This window comes from Bos mutus, chromosome 22 (genome assembly GCF_027580195.1).
Source record: "Bos mutus isolate GX-2022 chromosome 22, NWIPB_WYAK_1.1, whole genome shotgun sequence".
NCBI lineage: Eukaryota > Metazoa > Chordata > Mammalia > Artiodactyla > Bovidae > Bos > Bos mutus.
This window is the reverse complement of record NC_091638.1, coordinates 11,916,364-11,944,356: the sequence shown is the minus strand read 5'-3', so window position 1 is coordinate 11,944,356 and position 27,993 is coordinate 11,916,364. Positions and strand designations below refer to the sequence as shown.

The following is a 27,993-nucleotide window of genomic DNA, read 5'->3' as shown; positions in this document are numbered from 1 at the left end:
CCCATCAACAGTCACCAAAGTGAAGCATCCTTACACCACCAGAGACAATTTATTCTTTATTGATTAAAAATGAATGAAACATGCAGCAAAGTACAAAGTCAAAAAAAAAAAAGGGGAGGGGAAGTCAAATATTTTACATCTTCCATAATCTAGCATATGTCATAAGGAGGAACCTCCATTTATTGATACACCATTATTCTGTTCTCCAGATTATTAAGAGTGTCAGCTGGCTCTAGGATTTGGTTCACAACTTAAGCAAAATATCCCAAACAAATCCATGAATCATTTAGAAAGACCGTAACGTTTTACAAATAGCATTGGCACATGTTACCTCGTGCTAAGTTAGTCCCTACCCTAGGACCCAGGAGATCCTAGGGATGTAGGGAGAGAGGTGTATCCTGGACCACCACTCCCAGGAAGGAGCGAGACTGCTCACTAGGTCACGTGCTGTCTCACCTGCGAAGTTTCTGTTCACTCACTTTTTTTCAGCATCACTGCACATGCCAGCAAAGGGAGTCCACCATACATCATGCAGAAGAAGTAACACTGTCCTGGGGCTTGGTGTCTGGCTCCTAATTCCCAGCAGGGCAAAAGATGAATGGAAAAGAAAGAGAAAGCCCCAGCCCACTTCAGTTCAAAGGTCATGCCTGTTCCACTGCAGCTCACAGGTAATGGCCAGCAGGAGAAACTGAACAAGGAGATGGGCTGCTGCTTACTTCCAGCCTGGGCTTTTGATCACCTCCAAAAGAGACCTATAACAGAGTGATGCCACTACCCTCTGGATTCAGAAATAAGCAGACTATGAGGGCTTACTTGAAATGAAAATACAGACTCTAAGGTAAGCCCCTAGTCTTGTGCCAAATGGGACACTACATCTTTTCCATAAACTTATTCCTACCTTCCTGTCCTTTCCCCCTCAACTCTCTTCTAAGAAAAGAAAAAAGAAAAGCTAAATATCTGTCCATCAAGCTGATCAATCTTCCGTCTCCAGGCTCAACAGGCTCCCTCCTTTCACCAATCCTGCCAGGACTCTGGCATCTGATCCTCTGATCTACTTTCCTCCCAACCCTCTCATCTCAAACCATCCCCTCCCTTCCTCTCCAACACCCACCCCTTTCCCAACATGCCTTTGTATCCAGGGCTGGTGAAGAAAGCCCAAGGTTAAAACTATGAACTCAGAATGAAATTAAAACTGTAACAAGTCAGTTGTGGGGAAAGCTTTCAGAGGTGCTCCAAGAAAAAACTAGGTAAAGCAATCTTGTTATTCACAGACCAACGAAGATGGAAAGGGATCGACTGATTCTGTAAGAGGCAGCTCTCCCCTTTCCATGGGGCCAAAGCCCATCTTTTTTGTGTTGTTTTAAGGCCAGATTGAGGATCTCTTTCATTTGTAAAACTTGTTAGGGCTAATCTGCAGTTAGATAAAGGCTGACTGTGAAACAATAGGAAAAAAAAAAAATCAACCCCACTGGTGATTCACATATTGCATTATGAGTGCTCTTTTTTAAACTTAAAGAATAATTTATATTATTTCTGTAGAAAATCAAATGAACACTGTCTACGCATAAATCCTAAAAGTCACGGCACATGTGGTTTCACGTTCCATCTTGGGTCAGGTTCAGCACACGGAAGTGTGGACCCCCTCCTAAGGGTCAGTGCAGGAGAGGGGGCAGAAGGCAGGCCTCTTTGGCCTAGGGCAAGTCTCCTTTATTGCTGTAGAAATCTCAGCCTTGCATTTCCTCATGACTCGGAGGCCGGGCAAATTGATTTTCATGGGAGGATCAAGGAGCAGTTTTTCTTCAGTTGTTTAAGAGCTGAAATAAATACTTCCACACTGATATGAGTTATGATTTTTTCCTGTTCAAAACACCACTGCTGGGGTAACTCTCGTTTATAAGCCGTTACGTGATTTTTTCCCCTAAAAACAGTCCGAAGTTCCGCTTTGAAGGGTCCGATGGCTGAAGTTCGATTACAGTCAGATGTTTTGCACCAGCTGAAGTTAAGGCGAGCAACCCTTTCTGGAGCAAGTAATGAAGAGGGGTGCCTGAGAGCAGCTTCAGCAAAACGCTTAGAAACATCATCAACAAAACAAAACACAGTTTAGGATGCCTCCTTCTGAGGCTGTGCTTTTTCCTAACGAAGGTTGCTAGAATTCATATCAGATACAAAAAAAAAAAAAATCACTAAACTAAATTCTCTGGGCTCCAGCTGAACAATCAACTTTTAATTGCTACTTCAGTGGTAAAGAGATATCCCAAGATGCCCACATCCCGTCCGGTGTGGGAGAACAAGCAGGATGAGGAAGCCCAATAGAGCTGCTACTTTCCCCCCAGCGCCATCACTGGAGTAAGGCAAGATGAGCTGATAGACCTCCCTCCTGGGCCTTGAGGCACCCGGGCCACTTCTTAGATGGAGGAAGACAGGGGATGCGTGCAGTAAGTTTACTAACGGAACTCTTTAAAAGGGATGCTGGCCACTGGTGATCCAACTTTTCTTTCCCTGTGGGAAAAAGCAGGGATGATGGCAGGAAAAACATAAAAGAAAGACCTCTAAAGCTCCTAGCTGGGAGGTTTGTTGCTGGGTTCTTTGGCAGTAGTGGGTTTAGGCCAACAGAAGCAACAGAGACACGCATGTGTGGAATCTCCTTCGGCTGCCTCTTCCAGGGCTGTGTTTTAGCTGATGCTGAGCTGGGCAAATCCTATTAGTTTACCATCATCAGGAATATCTGAGCCTTCGACACCAGACGCCTAAGAACCAAACAAAATGAGAAGCTGTGGTTATTCAGAAACAAAATTGCAGGTAATAATTAAAACAGACATGGAGATTGTAGGAGAGAGGGCAGTTGGGGAAAGGTCCCTGGGATACAAACAGGAGGCAGATGGAGTCTAGGTACAAAGGTGGAGTCAGCCTGACAATCTGTTTCGAGAATAAACAGTTGAGGGCTTCGGGTAGGAGGCTTCCTGGGAGGGAGAGGGGAAGGGAGCCCAATGAAGAGAGACATCAGCCCAGGGCATGGGGAAGCTAAACAATCACCAGACTTGATTGTTCTCATCACTCAGGGAATATGGAAGCTGGTCTGCAGAGGCTGCTGGTGTGTAAAAGTGAGACAGTTTAACAAGAAGGAAGGGATGAATACCAGTTTGAAGGTGACGGATCGATTTGACTGGGGTTCTTCCACAATCTTCTGCAAATTAGCTGCCACTATAATCATAAAAACAGAGAAAGTAATCAGAAGTTACGTAAATCCACATTTTAACCATATGTTAACAACTTAAACAGTAGTTCACAATCTCCGACATACAATCAAAATGTAAGCAGAAAGATAAATCGCTCCCTAAACAAGAGGTGTTTTAAAATACAAGTTCAAGTAGCACAAATAAATCTTACCATTGTCAAATTAACTTTCTTTAAGATGCTGTATTAACCAAGGAACGACACTGCAGTTAAAGAGGTGGGACTTGCCTATTCATGGGCCAGAAAGCCCTGGCACAGCAATCAGCCAACTATGTATAAAAATGACAGAGACGCGTGTGCCCCAGTGTTCAGCGCAGCACTGTTTATAACAGCCAGGACACGGGAGCAACCTAGATGCCCATCGGCAGACGAGCGGATAAGAAGCTGTGGCACATATACACAATGGAGTATTACTCAGCTATTAAACGGAATGCATTTGAATCAGTTCTAATGAGGTGGATGAAACTGGAGCCTATTATACAGAGTGAAGTAAGTCATAAAGAAAAACATCAATATAGTATATTAATGCATATATATGGAATTTAGAAAGATGGTAACAATGACCCTATATGTGAGATAGCAAAAGAGATACAGATGTAAAGAATAGACTTTTGGACTCTGAAGGAGAAAGCGAGGGTGGGATGATTTGAGAGAATAGCACTGAAACATGTATATTATCATATGTGAAATGGATGGCCAGTCCAGGTTCGATGCATGAGACACGGTGCTCAGGGCTGGTGCACTGGGATGACCCTGAGGGATGGGATGGGGAGGGAAGTGGGATGAGGACGGGGAACACATGTACACCCATGGCTGATTCATGTCAATGTATGGCAAAAACCACTACAACATTGTAAAGTAATTAGCCTCCAATTAAAATAAATAGATTTTTAAAAATGACAGAGACTGTTTATGGTTCACAAGGCCTAAACTATTTACTATCTAGCCCTTTACACATCTGCTGACTTGTCCTACACCATAGTCTTTTCCTTCAGAAACATGTACCTGTGGCCTGACTGTGCCTGTTCTTACTTCCTGCTTTTTTTTTAGGAGTAAATCTATAATGACTTTTTCTTACCTCTTGGCTGCCCAAGGAGAGAGTTCATCCCCCAAAATGGATTAGATATGGCCAAGCTTATCTAACTTGTGACTTCTGTCATCATTTCTACGATCTCCCAGAGACCTGGGTAAACTTTCACTATCATTGGGGGTAACAAAGCAAATTCAGAAGTGAGATTTTTCTTTTTTTGTAAAAAAGGAACTATCCCCAATACCTCCTATTTCAACAAAGCCAAGAACCATTCCTAGAATCATTCGACCTACTCAGTAGAATCAAGGCCTGGTTTTCTAGATCCTAAGGATATAGGCAGAGAGACAAGGGCACAAGGGCAGAGCACAAAGTAGTTACCTATGACTAAATCCCTTCCATCAACGAGGCCGGCAGAAATGAGTTCCTGAGAGACACCCTCTGCTGTATCTGCAAAGACAAAGAAGAAAGCGCTCCATTTTCCTGCGCATGCATGTCCCTGCCAATTCAAAGCAGGTCCGGCACGGCCAGACTAAAGCTAGCTGCCAAATCCAGAGACCCAAGGTGGTGGCGGCGGGGCCTTCTTCCACACAAAGGTTTTTCCTACCACTAGGATTACCTCAAGGAGAAGGCAATGGCACCCCACTCCAGTACTCTTGCCTGGAAAATCCCATGGATGGAGGAGCCTGGTAGGCTGAAGTCCATGGAGTTGCTAAGAGTGGGGCATGACTGAGCAACTTCACTTTCACTTTCCACTTTCATGCATTGGAGAAGGAAATGGCAACCCACTCCAGTGTTCTTGCCTGGAGAATCCCAGGGATGGGGAGCCTGGTGGGCTGCTGTCTATGGGGTCACACAGAGTCGAACATGACTAAAGCGACTTAGCAGCAGCAGCAGGATTACCTCAACTGAGGGACTATCAGAGGTCGAGCTAGAGGACGGAACCTGGATCAATCAACCAGATGGCAAGTATCAGCTCAGTGTAAAGATAACATCTTAACAATGGCATGCCTTAGATGGGGTCTTGCCTTTGTCAGCAGAGCTCCTGACAGTGATGCTGCAGAAGAAACTGCTAGTCTGAGGGCAACCTGGGCCCAGCTCTGTGAGCTTGGGGATGTGACGCTGTGTGGCACATCTCCTGGGATAATAACACACAATGATTGAGTCCCAATTAAATTTTTTTTTTTTTTTGGCCACACTGTGAGGTTTGTGGGCTCTTATTTCCCTGACCAGGGACTGAATGTGTGCCCTTGGGAGTAAAAGTGTTGAATCTTAACCACTGGATCACCAGGGTATTCCCCTCAATTAAACCTTAATTTTAATTTTAACACTAAACATTTAACAAATTTTAATCACTTTTCTTTGGGGATCACACTTAGTTTTTTTTTCTTCTTTTTTTTCCCCCTAAAATCATTTTCTTCTGTATTCTGGTAGGCTCTCCTTCACATCCAGTTATCCCAGGTTGCCCTATCTGAGTACATACAGTCTATGGGCATACAACTAGAAACTAAAAAGATGAGGAGAGAGTACCATCAATTAACCTCATCTCTAACTGACTCCTTCCCAAGGCCTGAACACTAAGCCCTCAGAGGGAATGAGAGGACCTCTGGGGAGGGGCTGTGCACATACTTGTGCCGACGACCAGTGATGTGAATGAGGACCTTAAAGAGTGACTGCCTGGCTTTAAGACAGAAATCAGATACATCTCTGTACATGTGCATTTGTTCTGTGTTCTCGGCACTTCAGTGAGCTGCTCATGAGACTGAGGCAGCGGGAAGACTGAGCGTGCACACAGGACAGATACCAGTAGCTGTGAGCCATCTCGCAAATACGAATTCTGAGTAACAAAGGTAAGAAAGGAAATAATAAACCTTGTCCCTGGGAGAAGTTCATGGACGGAAACTATGCGTGACGGGGCTCGGCTTCAGCTGGGAGGGAGGGGACTGGAAGCCTTGTTGTTTCCTACTGTCAAGGAGTACAAACATGCTCAGTCCTAAGACCGGAATTCGGCACACCAGCGCATCCGAGTCCGAAGTCCATTCACACCTCTTCTCAGCTGTGGGAACCGTAACCAGTTACTTCACCCTCTCTAAACCTTAATTTCATCATCTATGCAATGGGGACAATAATCTTTCCCTAGGGGCCATTTTGAAAATTTAATGAGATGCTGCTTAGCACCATGTCTGCCATAGTAAACTGGAGCTATATTTACTACTGCTTGTATTATACTACATTTTCTAAATGAGGTAGTTGTAAAAAAAAAAAAATAACCAACAAAAAATTGCGTTTTTATTTTCTTCACACGTACCCTCAACCTTTAGGCCAGGAACATTTTTATCACCCTTTAAGAGTAAAATATACCTGAAGGACAGAAACTTCACACACAGTTTCTTCAAATGACAAATGAGCAGTTATTTTGTTTTCAATGTTTTGATTTTGATGCCTCACCTCTCCCAGGAGTAAATTCAAATCGAATATCATTTAGTTCTTTTTTTGAATTCCTATGGAAGAAAACAAAACGTGTAAAATAAATTTCTGAATTTATACATTCAGAGTCTGCCTACATATATCGGGAAAGTTATGCCAAGAGAAAGATCTTTCTGTACCAAAGACCAGATGATCTGTCCTAACGAGCTCACACTGAGGGCTCAGAGCAAACAACTCAGAGTGATCATTTATTAATAACTGTCCTACAACTCTTTTAATCTAGGTCCTTCACTGGTCAATATATGCCCACTCTCATCCTTACACCCAACAAGACCGTATTAAACTAAGAGGGATATATGAAAGAGCACAGGGAGGTGTGACTAAAATGAGAGGCGGCTCTTTTCTTCCTCATCTCCACTCCTACCCCCCACACCCCCCCGCCGAGGACAGTACCTTGCCCACCACTGGGGATCAGTCTGAGCAGACTCATAGGATGAAATACGTGATGCGCCCTCAATTCCACAGGGGTTCAGAGGAGAAGGATAAAGAATATACAGACTGGGATAATGAGGAGAAACTTTAGAAATACTAGTAGTTTTTTTAGATAGGATGTAATGGACAGAAGGCTTTGGGAATGCAGAGAAGACGGAGACCGGAATGGGGTCCATACTGGCAGGAGAGTTAGCATAAGGCTCCAGAGATTAAAATGTGACTGACGAGGGCTAGTTACAGTGATTGCTCACCACACCAAGTACTGAGATTAACCAAGCTCCCTGGAGGTTCTGGTTAAAGATGGAGAAATTAGAATACCATGCACAAAGGCAGATGTGCCTGATCACTTAGGACCCAAATCCATTTTATCTAAATGATGTAGAGGGCGTAGGTCTATCTGACACATGCTTGATGTTACTGAAATCGTGCTTAAAACACAGCTCCCCAAATTCCACACAACCTGCCCAACAGGGATTTTCTCCCTCTCATGGCCTCTCTGCACTTGTCTACATGGACTTATACTTCGCTGCATATCTACTACTAAAACTTGCTTTCAGCTATGCTAGTTCAGTTAAGTACATAATAAAAATCAACTTCCAACACAGACTTGATTATTGCATTTCATTTTCTCCTTTCTCAGGGTCTTAGCACAATAGCTAATAGTGCTGTACTTAGTCTGCTTAATATGTAATTGTTCAATCTATTCTTTCTGAAAGCTAAATAAAATTAAGGTCAAATGTTCAGTATCACTTTTGTGATGTGACTGTCATGCCAAGTACAAACACCTTCAAAGATAACAATATACTAAACTGAACTTCAAAGTCTTCATCAATGAGAGTAAGACTCTAGCCTCCTCTTCCATAAACAAGTCTGGAACACAGTCCATTAAAAACCACCCTTCAAAAAGCTAACTGCATCACTTACAAGCATCCTCTCCCCTTCTGAAGCATATGTCAAGTAATATTTCATACTCTCTATTAACTGATCTAAGATTTTAAAACAAAATGTTTAAAACAGACAAGTAGTATTCTTTGTACACAATTAAAATAGGATGAAATTACCAAGACATTGTATGATCAGAACTATCTGGGTCCAGGTATACAGTATAGGCTTCTATAAAGAAAAGGTAGCCAAATCTGCTTTCTTCACGTTTATGGCATAATTTCATTGCTCCTAGTGGTAAAATCAAAACATTTTCCAAAGGGACAATAACAAAGTTTGGACTGAGATGGACACAGTGCTATATTTAAAATGGATAACCAACAAGGACTTATTGTATAGCATTGGGAACTCTGCTCAACGTTATGTAGCAGCATGGATGAGAGACGGTGGTATGGGGAAAGAGCACTTCCATGTATACATATGGCTGAGTCCCTTGGCTGTTCATCTGAAATTATCACAACATTGTTAACTGGCTATATACCGCAATACAAAATAAAAAGTTCAAAAAAATAAATAAAAATCTGAATTTTAACCATCTCTCCAAAAAATAAATAATTAGTTCAAAAAACCCCCAGAACATTCCCCAAATAGGTCTTGCTGCCTCTGCTCTAATTCTGGTCATACTGAGATGACTAGGAATTCACATGTGGAAAGAGGGGTGAGTCAATGGTAACTCAGATCCTCACACTACTGCTATTATATCTGAGGGCAATAAAACACCTGAGAGGAAACACACACAGTTCTATCCAGTTACTCTCAGGCATGCACTACGAGAAGGAGTAGCTTCCAAAGAGAAACCAGCACATTCAGAGTATTTAGAAAAGAACAACAACAAATGTCTTACTTACCGTAATCTTAGTACTAGACTGATTGGGATCTTGGTTTCTTGTGAACCTGCTCCTGAAGACAGAGCCTAAAAAGCATTGAAAGGTATAAAGTCATTGCCTGGAGTATTAAGTGTGGTGGTGACTGATGCTCGTCTAGAGATGAATCATCCATTTGGCAGCAGTTTTCTTCATCTCCAGGTGTGGGCATCCTAGTCCCCAGGACTCCCTGCTGTGGGAGGACATGCACCCTAAGGCAGCAGCAATAGCTGGATGTCAGTTGGAGTCAAACACAATTGGAAAGATCATTGTCAAACCTACATGAAATGCCACACAGAGTCACATTCCAATTTTGCATTTTTCAGACCTCTGTTCCCCTCTACAAGAGTGAAGAACAAGACACTGGGTTCTTGCCTTTAAAAAACCTGCCATTGGCCACACATCTGTAGTAAGGTCTAAACTGGCTGCTGTTCAGGAAACCACCCAACCTGGAGGTTCCAGATCTTTAATCCTCTGAAAACCATAAAGCTGTCCCTTGCTTACTGGAGGACATACGTTCTATTTAGGCTGTACATAAAATGAATCCAATCTTTTCATCAGGTTTCATAAGATGACTGTCTCCTTTCCCATATGATGGGCAGAAATGGAAAGCTTGGGCAAAGGAAAGGTTAAATGTAGTCAGGACTCTAGTCTGGAAGCACTCAGAGCAGTGGTCTCCAAAGGCAGAGCACTGCTGGGACGCAGATGAAAACACCTTAACTTCTATATTTATTTCTTCCTACCTGAATTTTAGGAAAAAACAAAATAAAAACACTGCTACTGTTTAATAAACGCGTAGACTCTTGAACTCGTACTCTCGCCACGAAGCATACTGCAGACAGTACTGCGCTTTCCCAGGGGAAGAGCGGTGGCCGCACAGCAGCGGCGGGGCAGTTCTCAGGGGGCCTTCACTCCCTCAGCACTCTCAGAGCCTTCTGATTCAATAAGGTCATGTGCGCCTGAGTGGGTGGATTCACACATCACTTTATGACATTTTAATAAAATCAACCCCCACAAAACTGACAGGTATCTTAAAAAGAGCAATGCAGGAAAACCATGGTTTGGAGATAGTATTAACAAAGGTGACAGAAGAGCTAACAGTGCTCCTCAGTGGCAGCTGCATTCTAAACTTAAGCATGTAAGGATATAATAAAAAGCTGACAAGACAGGAGCCCTTCTCATTCGGTCCACTGTCCAAGCAGCAGACACTGTTACGAGAGGGTCTCACTGTGACAGTGTGCACGCGTGTCTCGCCCAGCCTCCCGTGGCACTCCTGGAGCTCTCTAGGTGGTCCCTCAGGTGCCTAAGGCCAAGCAGTGGCATACCCCCTGAGCGGCTCCCTCTGGGGGTGGGGGCAGGCATTGAGACAGGAAGAGAGGAAGGAAGCTGACAAGAAATTTCAATCCCCCAAACTATTGCTGTTTGGGATATTTTCATCATTAACTTATTTTGGTGCTCAAAAAAAGAACCGTGTGATCCTTGTTAAACTCTCTTATCTGCACACATGTAAAACTGTGAGAACAGAATTTCTAACTTGTTTCAAAATCTACCAGGACATCATCCTTAGTGCACAAGGTGGTGTTCCACGCTAGCCTCCGCCTTCTTCCTCCACCCAGAAGGCTGACCACGGAAGAAAGCGGTCCCTACTGTACCTGAGCTGCTACTGCTGGCTCTGCAGTGGGTGGCAGGGAGACTTGAGTGGGTTGCGCAGGCGTCGGCCCTGCTGGCTGAGGTAGATGAGCAGAAATCTGTTCTGGAACTTGGAGTAAAGTACCCACAGGATCAGTTGTGGAAAATAGCTGTAACAAAAACACAAGCAGTGCTGTATAAGCTGAGAGGAGAGGGAGGTGGGCCTGCTGACAGGCAAGCAGTGTAGGAGGGGCGACCTTTTCAAATAGTTCTTGTGTAGTGAACTGGCCCATCTCTGCAACCTCAGTACACCTCTTTAAAATGGAAGTCAAATATATCTATGCTTTTCTGTTTTTAAGAACTTTTGAAGTGTAAATTTCAGTCAGTTCAGTCGCTCAGTTGTGTCCAACTCTTTGTGACCCCATGGACTGCAGCACGCCAGGCCTCCTTGTCCATCACCAACTCGTGGAGTCCCCCCAAACCCATGTCCATTGAGTCAGTGATGCCATCTAACCATCTCATCCTCTGTCGTCCCCTTCTCCTCCTGCCCTCAATCTTTCCCAGCATCAGTGTCTTTTCAAATGAGTCAGCTCTTTGTGTAAGGTGGCCAAAGTATTGGAGTTTCAGCTTCAACATCAGTCCTACCAATGAACAACCAGGACCGATCTCCTTTAAGATGGACTGGCTGGATCTCCTTCCAGTCTGAGGGACTCTCAAGAGTCTTCTCCAACACTACAGTTCAAAAGCATCAATTCTTCGGCACTCAGCTTTTTTTATAGTCCAACTATCACATCCATAAATGACCACTGGAAAAACCATAGCCTTGACTGGACGGACCTTTGTTGACAAAGTAATGTCTCTGCTTTTGAATATGCTGTCTAGGTTGGTCCTAACTTTCCTTCCAAGGAGTGTCTTTTCATTTCATGGCTGCAATCACCATCTGCAGTGATTTTGGAGCCCCGAAAAATAAAGTCAGCCACTGTTTCCCCATCTATTTGCCATGAAGTGATGGGACCAGTTGCCATGATCTTCGTTTTCTGAATGCTGAGCTTTAAGCCAACTTTTTCACTCTCCTCTTTGACTTTCATCAAGAGGCTCTTTAGTTCTTCTTCACTTTCTGCCATAAGGGTGGTGTCATCTGCATATCTGAGGTTATTGATATTTCTCCTGGCAATCTTGATTCCAGGTTGTGATTCCTCCACCCCAGCGTTTCTCATGATGTACTCTGCATGTAAGTTAAATAAGCAGGGTGACAATATACAGCTTTGATGTACTCCTTTTCCTATTTGGAACCAGTCTGTTGTTCCATGTCCAGTTCTAACTGTTGCTTCCTGACCTGCATACAGGCTTCTCAAGAGGCAGGTCAGGTGGTCTGGTATTCCCATCTCTTGAAGAATTTTCCACAGTTTATTGTAATCCACACAGTCAAAGGCTTTGGCATAGTCAATAAAGAAGACATAGATATTTTTCTGGAACTCTCTTGCTTTTTCGATGATCCAGCAGATGTTAGCAATTTGATCTCTGGTTCCTCTGCCTTTTCTAAAACCAGCTTGAACATCTGGAAGTTCACGGTTGACGTATTGCTGAAGCCTGGCTTGGAGAACTTTATGAGTTGAGGTGTAAATTTATGTCCCACTAAATCCACCTATTTAGGTATACAACTCAATGATTTTTAGAAAATTTATACTTGTATAAATATCTCTACAATCAGGTTTCAGCATTTCCATCAACTCAAAAAATTCTCCTGTGTCCATTTATAGTGAACTGTTGCTCCCACATCTAGCCTTCGGCAACCACTGATCTACTTTCAGCTTCTATCAATTTGTCTTTTGTGGACATTTCATATAGACCAAATCTTACAATATGCACTCTTTTTGTGTCTGGCTTCTTAGCACAGTTTTTTTCTGTCAGTCATGTTGTAGCAAGTATCAGTAGTCCTTTTTTTTCCCCCTTCTTCAGAACAGTAATTCTTTGTATCATATTTATTTTTAACCATATCTATGCCATCTCCTTTGCCCAGCAAAATAGCACCTACAATATACAGACTTAAGTATATACTATGAAATTCTGGAAGCGACATTTTCCTATATTGGGGACCCTCCTTTACTTATAAAGAAAGAAAATCAACCAATGAATGAATGTGAAGCTTTGTAACATTAAACATTATTTTGCATGTTTGAAAATCTCACAAATTTTAGTTATGTAACTTGGGGAAAAAAGACCAATGCTGAACACAAAATCAAGTTACACATTCAAAATTATAAATTAGTAGGGAAAACAGTATCAATGCAATGGCCAAAATTTTGAGTTAAAAGAGAAAAAAATTAAAAGGGCAATGAGATCTAATAGCTGTTATTATATAAACAAAATCAAGGAGACAAGGAAGTATTAAAATGTTGTAATAGCTGTTATTATATAAACAAAATCAAGGAGACAAGGAAGTATTAAAATGTTGTGTCTGCTGCACTTCACAGAGAGGAAACCAAGTTATCTACTGGTTCTAATTTTTGATAGAAAAATAGAACTTTAAGATTAGTTTTGAAAATGACAATTATTATTAATATGGACTTCTCTGGTGGCTCAGACAGTAAAGAATCTGCCTCCAATGCAGGAGACCTGGGTTCGATCCCTGGGTTGGGAAGATCCCTGGTGAAGGGAATGACAACCCACTCCAGTATTCTTGCTTGGCAGGCTACAGTCCATAGGGTCTCAAAGAGTCAGACACAACTGAGTGACTAACACTTTATTAATATGGAAGGACGGTTGCTGAAGCTGAAGTTCCAACACTTTGGCCACCTGATGCAAAGAGCCCACTCATTGGAAAAGACCCTGATGCTGGGGAAGATTGAAGGCAAAAAGAGAAGAGACCAGCAGAGGATGAGATGGTTAGATAGCATCACTGACTTAATGGACATGAATCTGAATAAACACCTGGAGATGGTGGAGGACAGGGAAATCTGGTGTGCTGCAGTCCATGGGGTCGAAAAGAGTCTGACATGACTTAGGACTGAACAACAACAGGCTCCTCTGTCCATGGAATTTTCCAGGAAAGAACGCTGGAGTGGGTTGTCCTTTCCTCCTGAGCCTAGCAGGCCACAGTCCTTGAAGTAGCAAAGAGTCAGACTTGACTAAGTATGCAATGAGCATAACGCAGGTCAGCCTAACAGGAATCTGTTTAGTAGGATTTCTTTTCACACCATTTAACTAGTATAAATTCCCATTCCTATTTAAGCACATACAAAAAAATGTGTTTAACATTAAAACCAAAACAAAAGCACATATACTTTAATGACTCAAGATTCACAACTACTTACCTCAGAATTTGTTAATGATTCTTTCACTCTGGGAGACTAAAAGAAATACAAAAAAAGGAGGCTGGTTAACTGAAAACTCAGGTTACTTGTAGTCAGTTCCCAAACTGCACGGAATGGTGAAATGCAAGTCAACTCCATTTCATTCTGATCCATAATTAAATCATCGGTAACTCTAGTGAGTTTTCTGGAAAAAGAAAACTAAAATGATATTACTGTATTCTTTGTCCAGCTAGCCTGTAATGTATCAATATATTCATAGTATTTTAAGAGTTCAGAACTTTATAGCAGAAGTTTATAGCAAACATAAAGGGACTATCAGGTAGTAGGGAGGTCACATTCTTCAAAGTACAATTCTTTCTACTAATCATCACCATATTACATGCGTAATTTCTCACACTAAATGTAAACATTCAAGCTAATTATCCAATATATTCTTAAAGCAGAGTAATTCTGATTATGGACTTCAGTAAAGAAAACTTGAGCCAAAACTGAAATTCCAGTTATAATCTGCCATATGAAAATTTAAAGTTAAAATGATTTAGTAAATCATAAGTTAGCAGTAATTCTGGATACAAGCATTGGAAAATACAAAAAACAACAACATATCTCTAAACAAATTCAATTTATGTTAAATTTTACCAAATGTGAATGTCGACTTCTTATAAGAAATTTATAGGTTTTTAAATTTTTCATTACCATTTTATTAATGACAATCAAGGTTCATGCAATACCTAAAGCATCACAGCAAGTATATGCTAACAAAAAAAAACCTTAAAAAAAAAACACACCTTTGTTTGGAAATAATTCAAACTTACAGAAAAATTGTAAGAATAACACAAAGAACATTGCCATACCCTTTACCCAGACTCATCCAATATTAGCCTTTCTCCTTATGTGCTTTATCAGTGTTCACTTTCTTTCTTTTTATATATATTTAACCAATCCTGTACCATTTGAGAATAAGTTGTATATAATCATGGCTCTTTACAACTGAATAGTTGTGTACTTAAGAATTCTATTATACAACTTCACTCTACTATCAATTTCAGTAAATTTAACAATAATACTTTAATTAACTACCCATAATACAGCTTTTCCAATGACTTCCTACTATCCTTTGGGGCCTTTGTTTTTCTAGTATAAGATTCTGTCTAGGATCGTGTACTGCAGTCAGTCATCACGTCTCTCTAGATTTTATCTGATACATAATCAATCATTTCCCCTGCCTAGTACATATTCTGAATAGACTGCTCCGAATTTGTGCTCTGATGTTCCTTCATGATTTAGACTGAAATGAATTCTACATAGTGATTATCTTCTTATGGTATTGTGTTTTGGAGAATCTCATGTACCCTGTGATCCTCATTAGTGATGTTAATTTTTATCACTGAGTCAAGGCATTTTCTGATTTCTCAGGTAGGCGGTAGCTATTTTTCACCTTGCGACTAATAGGCAATCTATGGAGAGATACTAGAAGACCATGTAAATAACCTGTTTATCAAAGATTTCCCATATATTTAGCACCCATTGATGAGACAGGGATCAAGACCATCCCCATGGAAAAGAAATGCAAAAAGCAAAATGGCTGTCTGAGGAGGCCCTACAAATAGCTGTGAAAAGAAGAGAAGCAAAAAGCAAAGGAGAAAAGGAAAGATATAAGCATCTGAATGCAGAGTTCCAAAGAATAGCAAGAAGAGATAAGAAAGCCTTCTTCAGCGATCAATGCAAAGAAATAGAGGAAAAAAACAGAATGGCAAAGACTAGAGATCTCTTCAAGAAAATTAGAGATACCAAGGAAACATTTCATGCAAAGATAGGCTCGATAAAGGACAGAAATGGTATGGACCTAACACAAGCAGAAGATAGTAAGAAGAGGTGGCAAGAATACACAAAAGAACTATACAAAAAAGATCTTCATGACCCAGATAATCACCATGGTGTGATCACTGACCTAGAGCCAGACATCCTGGAACGTGAAGTCAAGTGGGTCTTAGAAAGCATCACTACGAACAAAGCTAGTGGAGGTGATGGAATTCTAGTTGAGCTATTTCAAATCCTGAAAGATGATGCTGTGAAAGTGCTGCACTCAACATGCCAGCAAAAATGGAAAACTCAGCAGTGGCCACAGGACTGGAAAAGGTCAGTTTTCATTCCAATCCCAAAGAAAGGCAGTGCCAAAGAATGCTCAAACTACCGCACAATTGCACTCATGTCACATGCTAGTAAAAGTAATGCTCAAAATTCTCCAAGCAGGCTTCAGCAATACGTGAACCGTGAACTTCCAGATGTTCAAGCTGGTTTTAGAAAAGGCAGAGGAACCAGAGATGAAATTGCCAACATCTGCTGGATCGAAAAAGCAAGAGAGTTCCAGAAAAATATCTATTTCTGCTTTATTGACTATGCCAAAGCCTTTGACTGTGTGGATCACAATAAACTGTGGAAAATTCTTCAAGAGATGGGAATACCAGACCACCTGACCTGCCTCTGGAGAAATCTATATGCAGGTCAGGAAGCAACAGTTAGAACTGGACATGGAACAACAGACTGGTTCCAAATAGGAAAAGGAGTACATCAAAGCTGTATATTGTCACCCTGCTTATTTAACTTATATGCAGAGTACATCATGAGAAACGCTGGGGTGGAAGAATCACAACCTGGAATCAAGATTGCCAGGAGAAATATCAATAACCTCAGATATGCAGATGACACCACCCTTATGGTAGAAAGTGAAGAACTAAAGAGCCTCTTGATGAAAGTAAAAGAGGAGAGTGAAAAAGTTGGCTTAAAGCTCAACATTCAGAAAACTAAAATCATGGCATCTGGTCCCATCACTTCATGGGGAAATAGATGGGGAAACAGTGGAAACAGTGTCAGACTTTTATTTTTCGGGGCTCCAAAATCACTGCAGATGGTGATTGCAGCCATGAAAAGACACTTACTCCTTGAAAGGAAAGTTATGACCAACCTAGACAGCATATTCAAAAGCAGAGACATTACTCTGCCAACAAAGGTCTGTCTAGTCAAGGCTATGGTTTTTCTAGTAGTCATGTATGGATGTGAGAGTTGGATTGTGAAGAAAGCTGAGTGCCAAAGAATTGATGTTTTTGAACTGTGGTGTTGGAGAAGACTCTTGAGAGTCCCTTGGACTGCAAGGAGATCCAACCAGTCCATCCTAAAGGAGATCAGTCCTGGGTGTTCTTTGGAAGGAATGATGCTAAAGCTGAAACTCCAGTACTTTGGCCACCTCATGTGAAGAGCTGACTCACCGGAAAAGACTCTGATGCTGGGAGGGATTGGGGGCAGGAGGAGAAGGGGATGCCAGAGGATGAGATGGCTGGATGGCATCACCGACTCGATGGATGTGAGTTCGAGTGAACTCCGGGAGTTGGTGACGCACAGGGAGGCCTGGTGTGCTGCAATTCATGGGGTCGCAGAGAGTTGGACACGACTGAGAGACTGAACTGAACTGATGATCCTTATGATTGCTTTATGATGGCTATAAAATGATGAATTTCCCCATCCACTCCTACATTTACCACCACTGGCAGTTTATTGTAATGAAATATCATCATTTTCTCCCCATTTATTTATATATCTATGTATTATTTGTATAGGCCTACTGAGTCCTAGTCTTTTAATGATTTATAATTATTTCTACACTTTATGATTTTGATGGTTAAATCTCCCTAATTTGGCTAGTGGGAGCTCCTTCAACTTGGCTCTTATATTATTAAAAATATAAACCTTTTCTGTCAAAATAAGATACCCCAGATTTATCTTATATTTTCCCTGTGTAAGCCGTGGAATCAGGCATTTCTCCAGTGAACCTTTGTTCTTTTAGTAGGGCATAGCATTTGAAACCAAGTGCTGAGCATTAAGTGTGCTTACTCCTACTGTTTTCCTGACACTCTGCATACTTGTAAACTTCGATCGGACGCCAGACACTGAATTTCACCTTGTTGCATGATGCTAATTCTGTATTGCTATGAATCTTGACACTTTGTTCTAGAATACAGTTAAGCTGCTAGAAACAGTTTAATCCTTCTGGATCCTGCTTTGATGCGTTTTAGTTAGGTCTGGAGCAGTGTTCAGTCTAGGGCAATATATTATACCCCATTACTAAGAAGTCTACTGAATGCCCTGTGAATTTTAAATTTCTCCAGTCTGGCTGCTGTTTCTGGCTGTGTGAGTGCTGGGCACTGTTCTCCACATGGGTAGTTTTTTCACATACAGTAATCAATAAATATTCTGCTAAGTACTCAAAAGAGAAGCTCTAAGCTTCTTCCTCTGGATAACTCTCTCCTTCCTGGCACTCTATCAAATTTTATCTGATTTCATTTTTTACTTTTATTTACTCAACTTGGGAAAACACTTTCAAGCCACAATGTAAAGAATAATCAAACAAAACAGCCCCCAAACTGACCTGGATGTTAGAATAAGCAGAGAAGGACATTAAAATAATTATATTACATAACTTCAAAAAGTTAAGCAGAGACATGGAAGATGCAAAAGCAAACAGCACATCAAACTTTTAAGTATCTAACAACCAAACCAAACACCAAATCACAATTCTAGCATTCTGTCTGAGATGAAAAAGAGACTGCATGGCCTTAGTAGCAGATTAACACTGCAGAAGGAAAGAATAATGAACAGGCTAGCAATAGAAACTATGCAAAATGAAACTGAAGAAAAAAGAATTTTAAAAAAGTGAAAAGATCAGTGAACAGTCAGACAACTTTAAGCCTAATATACATGTTATCTGACTCTTCAAGGTGGGAGGACAGAAAAAACTATTTGAAAATATGATAGCTGAGAACTTTCCAAACTTAAAAAACACTGTAAACCCAAAGATTCAAGAAGCTCAATAAACCCTAAATATGAAATGTGGAGGAAAAAATATATAGGTATATCATAATCAAATTGCTCAAAACCATACATAAAGAAAATAATCTTAAAATCAGTCAAAGTTAAAAGAAATGTGACTTGTAAATGAATAAGGTAAGTAAACAAGCAGATTTCACACTGGAAACAATGCAAACAAGAAAACTTTGGAACATATTATTTAAAATACAGGCCCATCTCATTTTATTGCACTATGCTTTCTTTACTGTACTTTGTAGATATCATAGTTTGTTTGTTTTACAAACTGAAGATTTGTGGCAACCCTGAATTGAGCAAGTCTATCAGTGCCATTTTTCAAACATTATTTGCTCACTTCATGTCTTGGTGTCTATTTCTAACAAAAACTAACACACTCACACACACTATCTGGGATATACAAAATGAAAATAAGGTACACTCTTCCTCTTCAGATAGAAGGTTAACAAATTTTAGGGACTAGGTTTCAATTGTTAGGCTTTCAAGTTCACTAATCTTTTCTTCTGAAATGTCTAATCAGCCATTAATCCAATCCAGTGTACTTTCATCTCAGACATTGTAGTTCTCATTTCTCAATTTAGGTCATTTTTATATACCCTAAATATTATTAGAGTAAAACTGATATTTCAGTCCCCCTCTCCATGGAGATTTACTTGGGCTCCTGTTGTTAATAAGGTGTTCAAAATATTCTGTCTGTTTTTTTATATTTTATCTGGTTAAGCTGAACAGAACCACAGAATATAGTATTATCTAAGTGGCTTCAGACAGTAAGACAGAACTCTATAGCTAAAGCATATAGTTTAACAAAACATACCCTGAGTTGTGAAATTGCTGCTTTTCCTTCCTCACTTTCTTCATCAAATTCATCATCACTCCACTCCCAGCCACCATCTTCTGTCTTGTGAAGACGGCCACTAGAGCCTGGTACTCTCCGAACCTGCTCGTTAGGAAGAGAGACATGGGCTGTGGCAGTGTTTGACACTTACGGGATAGAAAAGTCAACCATATTTCTCTCTCCTTCTATTACTTCAACACAGTAAGCAGATAATAATTCTCCCATATAGAGTCACATCCACCATCCCCCACTTGCTTTCTGTGCCTCATCTCAACTATGTCTTTACTCACAACCACTGGCTTTCCCAGTACTTTGACAGTCTGAGACTGCATATCATCCAAATCCCTCTTATGTGAAGTCAGATGGAGTCTGAGTAATGGCTTCCTATCTTCAGACATCAAGAAAAAAATGGGGGCAGTTTAAGCTCCAAATAAATAAGTTCAAGATAAAGAAGATTATGGTTTTTTTTTCAATTTTAACTTTTAAAATCACAATTTATGTCGGTTCAAGAGGACTATAGCTGTGCAAATGTTAAGAAAAAGAGCAGTCCCCTAACTTTCATCTTCTTTCCCACAGGCAACCACTTTCAATTCATTTTAGCTTATTCTTTTAGAATGTACATATATTCATCTCTCTGAGTAATCTGTTCTTATTATTACCCCTTTTCTGGTTTTAGAAATTATCTATTGACTTCTTGCTACAGAAGATGAGAACTTAACCCTATTATTAATTCCCTACTTTTTTCAAGATACACTGTAATTTTGGGTAAATCAATACATGATTATATAAACTATACAGTTGAACCATATATATTACAATTACTTTTCTTTCCTGCAGAACTTTTTTATTTCTCCTGGAGTTAACATTTGCTTTCTTTAAAAAAAAGTTATTTATTTTTGGGTCTTCGTTGCTGCATGCAGCCTTTCTCAAATTGCAGCGAGGAGGGGGGATATTTTCTAGCTGCAGTGTGTGGACTTCTGAGTCGGAGCACAGGCTCTGAAGTGTGGGCTGAGTAGTTGCAGCACATGAGCTTAGTCGGCCTGTGGCAGGTGGACTCTTCCTGGACCAGGGATCAAACCCTGTCCCCTGCATTGGTAGGTGGATTCTTAACCACTGGACCACTAGGGAAGTCCTGCTTATTTCTTACTTGTCATATTTATCCCCAGATTCTCTGTTATGTAAAGCTCCTCTCACCGTATTCATATCCATTAGGTATTCATCAGTGTCATCTTCTTGAGGAAGCCTCTCACCAGAGCCCCGCGATCTGTTCCATCAGACTGACACCAGGTTTGGTACCTCAGATCTCACGCTATCAAGCAGAGGACTATGCTTCCTCAATCACATGACTTTCCTATTCTTACTTTAAGCACTTAACTCTACTATTAGCCTGGTGTATTTACTAAAGCTGTACATTTCTAAATATAATTTGATTCCATTCCCACACTCCACTTAATAGTTTGCCTGGTAAAAAAAGAAAACAATTCTGGGTTAGAAAATATTTTTTTTTCCCTAATGTTCAACGTAAAGCTCCATTGTGATGTGGCTTCCAGAGATGCTGCTGCTGCTGCTGCTATGTCGCTTCAGTTGTGTCCGACTCTGTGCGACCCCATAGACAGCAGCCCACCAGGTTCCCCCGTCCCTGGGATTCTCCAGGCAAGAACACTGGAGTGGGCTGCCATTTCTTTCTCCAATGCATGAAAGTTTAAAGTGAAAGTGAAGTCACTCAGTCGTGTCTGACTCTTTGCAATCCCATGGACTGCAGCCTACCAGGCTCCTCCGCCCATGGAATTTTCCAGAGATGCTACTGAGGTCCTTATGACTGTTGATTCTACCTGTAATCTTTCCCCGTTGTCTGGAAGGCTACAGGATCTTTTCACCTCCAGTATTCTGAGCTGATGCAATGAACATGAATTAGGGCAAACTTTAGGAGATGGTGAGGGACAGAGAGGCCTGGCGTACTGCATGCAGTCCATGGGGTCGTAAAGAGCTGGACATGACTGGGTGACTGAACAGCAACAGCATTCTGAGCTATTGTGGTAATGTGCTTTAGTGTTGATCTACCTCCATTCATTGCGCTGGGTACTTCAGCTCTTTCAAACTGGAAATTCATGAAATTTTTCTTGAATAATTTTTCAGTGATATCTTTTCTTCTGTTTTTCTGTTTTCCTTTTCTGGAACTCCTTTTACTTAAATGTTGAGCCTTCTCAAATAATCCTCTAATGTTCTCATCTTTTCTGTCTCTTGGCTTTTTGGCTCTGTTTTCTGGAAAATTTCCTCAACTTTACCCTAAAATCTTTGTAATGAATTTTTTCATTTTTTCTATAATGTTTTCAATTCCCAAGAGCTTTTTGTTGGTGGTAGTGCCATTCTCTAAATGCTTCTTTTCTTAAATTAACAGCTAAGGCATAATTCACATAACACTGATCCATTCAAGGTATTACAATCCAATGATTTTTAGTATGTTCAGAGTTGAAAAACCATCTGTACGATCAAATTTCAATCATCTTCATCACTCTTTCCACTTCCCACAAAACATCCCATACCCATTAGCAGTCCTACCCAATCCCTTACAATCTGCTCAAGTCCCAGGCAATCAGTAATCTACTTTCTGTCTCTATATGTTTGCTTGTTCTGGATATTTCACATAAGTAGAATCATAGAATATGTCTTTTAGTTAGCATAATGTTTTAAAGGTACATCCATGTTATGGCATGTATCAGTACTTCATTCCTTATTACTGCTGAATAATATTCCATTGTATAGGTTCATGATATTTTATATATCCATTTATCAGTAGATGGACATTCAGTTTGTTTCCACATTTTAGCTATGAATAATACCTCCATGAACATTCATGTACATATTTTTATGTGTACAAATTTTCAGTTCTCTTGGGTATGGCTAGGAGTAGACTTGCTGGGTCATATAGTAACTTTGCTCAGTCTTTTGAGAAACTGCCACAAAAGTGACCACACCATCTTCCATTTCCATCAGTAATGGGTGAGGATTCCAATTTCTCCACATCTTTATCAATACTTGCTATTGACTGTCTTTTTTGTTATAGTTATTCAGGTGGCTGTGAAGTGGTGTCTTCATTGTTTCTGAATGGTGCAAAGAAACTTCCCAACTTCCCAACTCACTCTGGTAGTTGCAAACAGTGATTTAACACAATTTAGAATTAATTATGTACCATACTTTTTCATTCCAGTTGAAAGCGGAGTACTACTGAGGCATAGACTATTGCTAAAAGAATATATCAAGCATGCTAAAGAAAAGACTGAAAGAAAATGAGTAATATTCATACTGTTAACATAGCATTAGTCAAATACACTTTCAAAACACAAAAGTAAAACTTCTAATTTCTCAGAAAAATTGAGTTAAATCCACATTTACCTTTTTAGCTCTTTCAGAAATGGTTGGTGCTCTCTGCAATATTTTTTCTTGAAGAAATTCTTTATTCTGGAGAGGAAAAATAAGTTTTCTTTTCATAAGAAGTTTTTACTGAACAAAAAAATTGACATAGAAATATTCACCACTATTAATGTGGTATAGTAACTGTTTTTATAAAGTTTGAGAAAAGCTTCTATTCTTTCATTCTGAAGATCCTTTAGTATAATACTACCATGACTTTATAAACTGAGAGAAAGCTTTAATGTATTGCATGAACCACCATGAAAAGTGGTTCTATGAAAAGTTTGCTTTAACATACGTCCTTTGAGGTTGTGGTCCCACATTTCCCAACTACAGTAACATCCTATTTATCCCATATCTTTGGGAAATGAGATGTTTACTAATTCAGTAGTAAACCCTAAAATTAGAGTTCAGTATATTTCACAGAATTTTCCACAGATTTTATTTATAGTGGTAATATTAATTTTTCCTGTTTTAAGTTTTACCTGATACTTAAATTAATTTATAGAATAATATATTTATCTTAAATATGTTGTCTAAATAATGGCCCCAGCAATTATTTGACCTACCATCATTCTTCCAGAAATAATCATCTGAAGGTAATGCAACCTCTGAACAGTGAACCTAATGTAGGTGTTTGAGGAGGATCATCTGAATACATGAAACAAGTTAGAATGTCCTACCTTGGCTTTTTGGAAAAACTTGTGCCTTAGCAGTTCTGCTGCTGTTGGTCTAAAACCAGAAAAGAAAGTTTTTATAGTTAATTGAAGTGGAATATGGGTTTTCATCTTCAAAAATGAAAACATGATTTCTTGAACATCAAGATAAAAACTCAGTGCACTCCACTGTCCTTAACCTGCTAAAAATCAAAAAGGAAAAGCTCAGTACAAGGCATAGAACAGAATTAAAAACTCAAATAGAAGTTTTCTGATAACATTATAGGCTCTTGCAAAAATTCATTAGTGAAATGTTTCTTTTAGAAGCATGATTTCTTAATGGCTTTCAATATATTTGCTATTTAATATTATTTCCCACTAAGTTGGCTTTATCTACTTTGAAGAAGCAAAAAACATACATTTAAACTGACAAATCAAGAACTGTGCTTCCTGCCACATAATCACCTGTAAGTCTTCAACTTAGGTAATTACATATTCTTAAAAAATAATTTCACAATTTCCTTTAAAAAACTGAAGATTCTAAGAGTAATGTATAGTTTCCAAATTTAATCTAAACTTAGTTTTTAACTGTGCAGTCTTACTTCATTTGAGTAAAGGCATTGTTGTCAACTTCACAAACTAGTATGAGAATAAAGAATAAACAAATGCTACACTTAAGAAATTGGACCTGATGGACGCCACATACCTACCATGAAACGCTGAACAAGTCACTTCTCTAAGGTTCAGTATTACCTGGCTAAATCCCTAAAAGCAGTGGTTCTTAAACACTGCTGTGCATTATAATATCTGGGAGTGAAAAAAAAATCCTTTCAACTAAAGAGATGAGGGTCATAATCTAGCTATGTAAGAACAAGGCAGCAGGTAGCTTAGGTTTTGTATTGCCCTCCTGGAATACAGTTGGCATACCAGATGGGAACTGCCACACGAGAGAAATAAACTATCTTACAAATATAAAAAATCCCAGGCTGTTCCCTGTAACAGTTACAGCAGAATCCGTGGGGGCAAACCTGGGTGCGGTTTTTAGAACTCTGCAGGTGGATACCAAAGTGCACTCAAGCTTGAGAACCAGGGCCTCAGAGGACTTTCATAGAAATCAAAAGACAGAATAAACGTGAAGTGCTATGCAAACTCAAAACAGACGTTACCATTCCTACTTTTCATTCAGTCACAATTTCAGTATGTTTAACAGTTTAACAACACTGTTTTTTATGATTTGTTCCTTTCTTATGGGCTCACTTCCTCTTTCTAAAATACACTTCAGAGGAGTTCTTTATGTGATAAAACATGACTGGAAAACTCAATTTTTGACTGAAAATTATTTCAGAAATTAATTTCAAATAATTTCAAAAATTATGCTTACTGGTGAATGAGTTTGACTAGATTTAGAGAATTCTGGGTTAACAGTTATTTTCTCTCAGCATTGTTCCACTATAGTGTTTGGCCTTAACTGTTGCTATCGGGGAAGTGGTTTGTCCATCTGCCTGCTATTCCTCAGTTAGGTGATCTGTTCTCTCAGGCTGCATTTAAGACCTTCTCTTTGTATTTGTGTCCACTAGTTTCATGACAATGTATACAAGTGGAAAAAGAGGGGTACCGCGTGGAATCAAGGACAATAATTCCTTAGCCTGAAAATACAGATATCTCATCAATTCAGAACATTCTCGGCCATTATTCCTTCGAATGTTGCTTCCAGGTCACAGTGTGGGGTTTCACTGTGTGTTTATAATTCTGGATTGTGATCCCTTCAGTGCAAGAATTGCAGCGACCTGGGTGTTGGAAGTAGTCTAACAGTGCAGTTTCTGACTGCTTCTGCCAGAAACAAAACTGGCTTAGTTATAACTGTTTTACTTTCTAATCCTGTGGGTTCCTGGATAATATGGGTATAAATTCAGACTGTAAACCTGTGGAGTGTTGAAGTCAGAGGGCTTGATTATTCAGGAAAGATTTCTGTTGTGTTTGTGTGATGACAGATTTTTGTTGTTGTTGTTGTTCTCTGATCTATCCTTTCACACAGGATGCATACTTATCAATGTTCTAGCTTTAAGCAGAAATCTCAGTTCAAAATACCCATATGGGTGGGCCCTGTATCTCATTTTTAGTACCCACTTGGAAGTTAAAACTCCAAACCAGTAGGTTACTAGACTGAACAGTGTTGCACTGAAGGCAGCCACAGGATGAGTTTATAATTCTTGGATTTATGGCTTCCTTGTTAATTCTGGCATCTGAAGACCTCCCTTTATTACAAGTTCATCTCTATTCTTATGATTTTAAGTTTGACAGATTTGTCCAGAATGTCTAAGTGTTTGTAACAGAACTCTGTTATTTCAGTCAACTAATTTGGGAGAAGCAAAACTGTTCCCTATGTTTTAATACCAGTGTATTAAGAAAGAGGAAAAAAGTTCTAAAATGACAGGTTTGAACTTTCCTGCCTATTTTTCTTACCCTTTCCAATATTTGCAACAGTAAATTTTGAAGCCCATTAAATATACTGAAAACATGATCAAGGAAGTCAATTCAAACCTTTTAGTTTTGTTGAGCTTTAGAAAAATCAAAAAAATCTTTTAGTGCTACGAAGCTGAGTGGTCTATATACCACGTGAAACAGAAAAATATGACAGAGTGAGAACACGGCCCAAGATTAGAAATCAGGAGTTTTGACTGACGTCAAAGATAAAAGATTATGTGCAATAATCTTTAACTTCTATGCTTCTGTTTAATTCATAGATACACACATTAGATGATCATGTTTCTTTAACTCACCTGCCATTCAATTTTTCTAGTGTTAATAATAAGCTCTTTGATTTTTTGGTCTACTTAACTAAAATACCTTTCTAATAAGGAAGAAAGTATGACTATTTGACATTAAATATAGTATTTGCTATTTCTCCTGTTAATAAAATCATAAAGAACATCAAGATACTGGTTTATTTATAACTCTTATATGCAAATTAAAAATAAGCCCTCCCACTAACTTGGCAGCTCATTAACAAATACATTTATAACTCTAAGAAATTAACCAAGAAATAGCTTAACTATTTAGGGTGCACTGTATACTAAAAAGAAGGGAGAAAGTATATAATTCACTATTTTCAATTTAGTATAATGGTCAGTGTATATTTTTTTTAACGTTTAAGTTTAGTTCTTTTGAATTCTCTGCACACGTATGTATGTATGCATGTGATTCTTAGCCTTCTGCAATGGTTTATATATTAGATGAAGAGGATAAGTTTTATCTCATATTTTACCTTTTTTCTGGATCTTTTTGAAGGCACAATGAAATCATTTTTCTAAATGATTTTCCATATTTTTTCAGCATTTCTTTATCTTGAACACCAGTTTCCAAAGAAGGAGGATCATTCTGCAGTGTCAGCATTAAAACCTGTGAGAATTTTCAACATATTGTAAACTTCTGAAGATTCAGTAATCAAATATTGTGGCCTCAATTTTTCAATATAGACAACCTCCAAACATCTGAGCAGATTTTATTATCTGAAGGTTCACATCTAGATCAGTTGTTTGGAAACTAGAGCTATTTAGGTGTTTTCCAGATAAATAATATCCTATAGACAGCTGGCTTCCCGGGGAATGTGCCTGCAAAGGCTCAACTGTATCAGCACTGTATTATATGTCCTTTAGTTGAAATCTTTCCTTCCTGTCTTCCATCCAATTCTTACACCAGCAAACTTAAAAAAAAAAAAAAAAAAACACAAAAAACCACAGCAAAATTGTGACCTTGCTAACTTTACCTATTCATAGCTCTGTTTCAACTTGACCCCTTGTAACCTGGCCTTCTCTTCCAAGAATGCCTCAAAAACTTCGATCACAGAAATCACTGATGATATCCTAGTTAACAAAGCTATAACCGTTTTAGTTTGCACTCTTCCTACCTTCCCTGCAGCAACTGTCCATCCTGAATCTCTTTCTTCTTTGACTTACAGGGCAACACACTATCTTGATGCATAGAGACATAAGTAACAAAGGATATGAAGGATATGAATAGGATATGAAGTAATCATATCCTATTAATATGATGCAATTTGGGGTGATTTTCTATACTGTTTGACTTTTCAATAAAAGCATAACCCATTTTTCTAAGCACAAAGTCAAAACTAAAATCAAAATCAAATTATTATTTGCTATTCAGATTTAATTTATATTTACTAAAAGGGGATTACTAAGGTTGCAAGTATTTCTCATTTTGAGCAAATAGGTTATTAACATGTGTATGTCTGGCTACAATTTCAGGAGTCACTGCCTACAATAAT

At 39.4% G+C, this 27,993-nt stretch overlaps 1 protein-coding gene across 2 annotated transcripts in view; it reads right to left on the bottom strand.

Moving 5' to 3' along the window:
* Window positions 1–43: 43 nt before the first annotated feature.
* Window positions 44–27,993, bottom strand: part of OXSR1 (oxidative stress responsive kinase 1) — an 87,437-nt gene continuing 59,487 nt past the window's right edge. For both annotated transcript variants that reach the window (XM_005901135.2, XM_070360566.1), the window contains 11 exons: window positions 26,974–27,107; window positions 23,736–23,784; window positions 23,035–23,100; window positions 19,621–19,743; window positions 13,929–13,964; window positions 10,638–10,784; window positions 8,971–9,035; window positions 6,710–6,762; window positions 4,643–4,711; window positions 3,137–3,201; window positions 44–2,747 (listed from right to left, as the gene is read on the bottom strand). In XM_005901135.2, coding sequence (XP_005901197.2) covers window positions 2,673–2,747; window positions 3,137–3,201; window positions 4,643–4,711; window positions 6,710–6,762; window positions 8,971–9,035; window positions 10,638–10,784; window positions 13,929–13,964; window positions 19,621–19,743; window positions 23,035–23,100; window positions 23,736–23,784; window positions 26,974–27,107 — 882 coding nt within the window. In that variant the 3' untranslated portion in view covers window positions 44–2,672. The remainder of the gene's footprint in view (window positions 2,748–3,136; window positions 3,202–4,642; window positions 4,712–6,709; window positions 6,763–8,970; window positions 9,036–10,637; window positions 10,785–13,928; window positions 13,965–19,620; window positions 19,744–23,034; window positions 23,101–23,735; window positions 23,785–26,973; window positions 27,108–27,993) is intronic.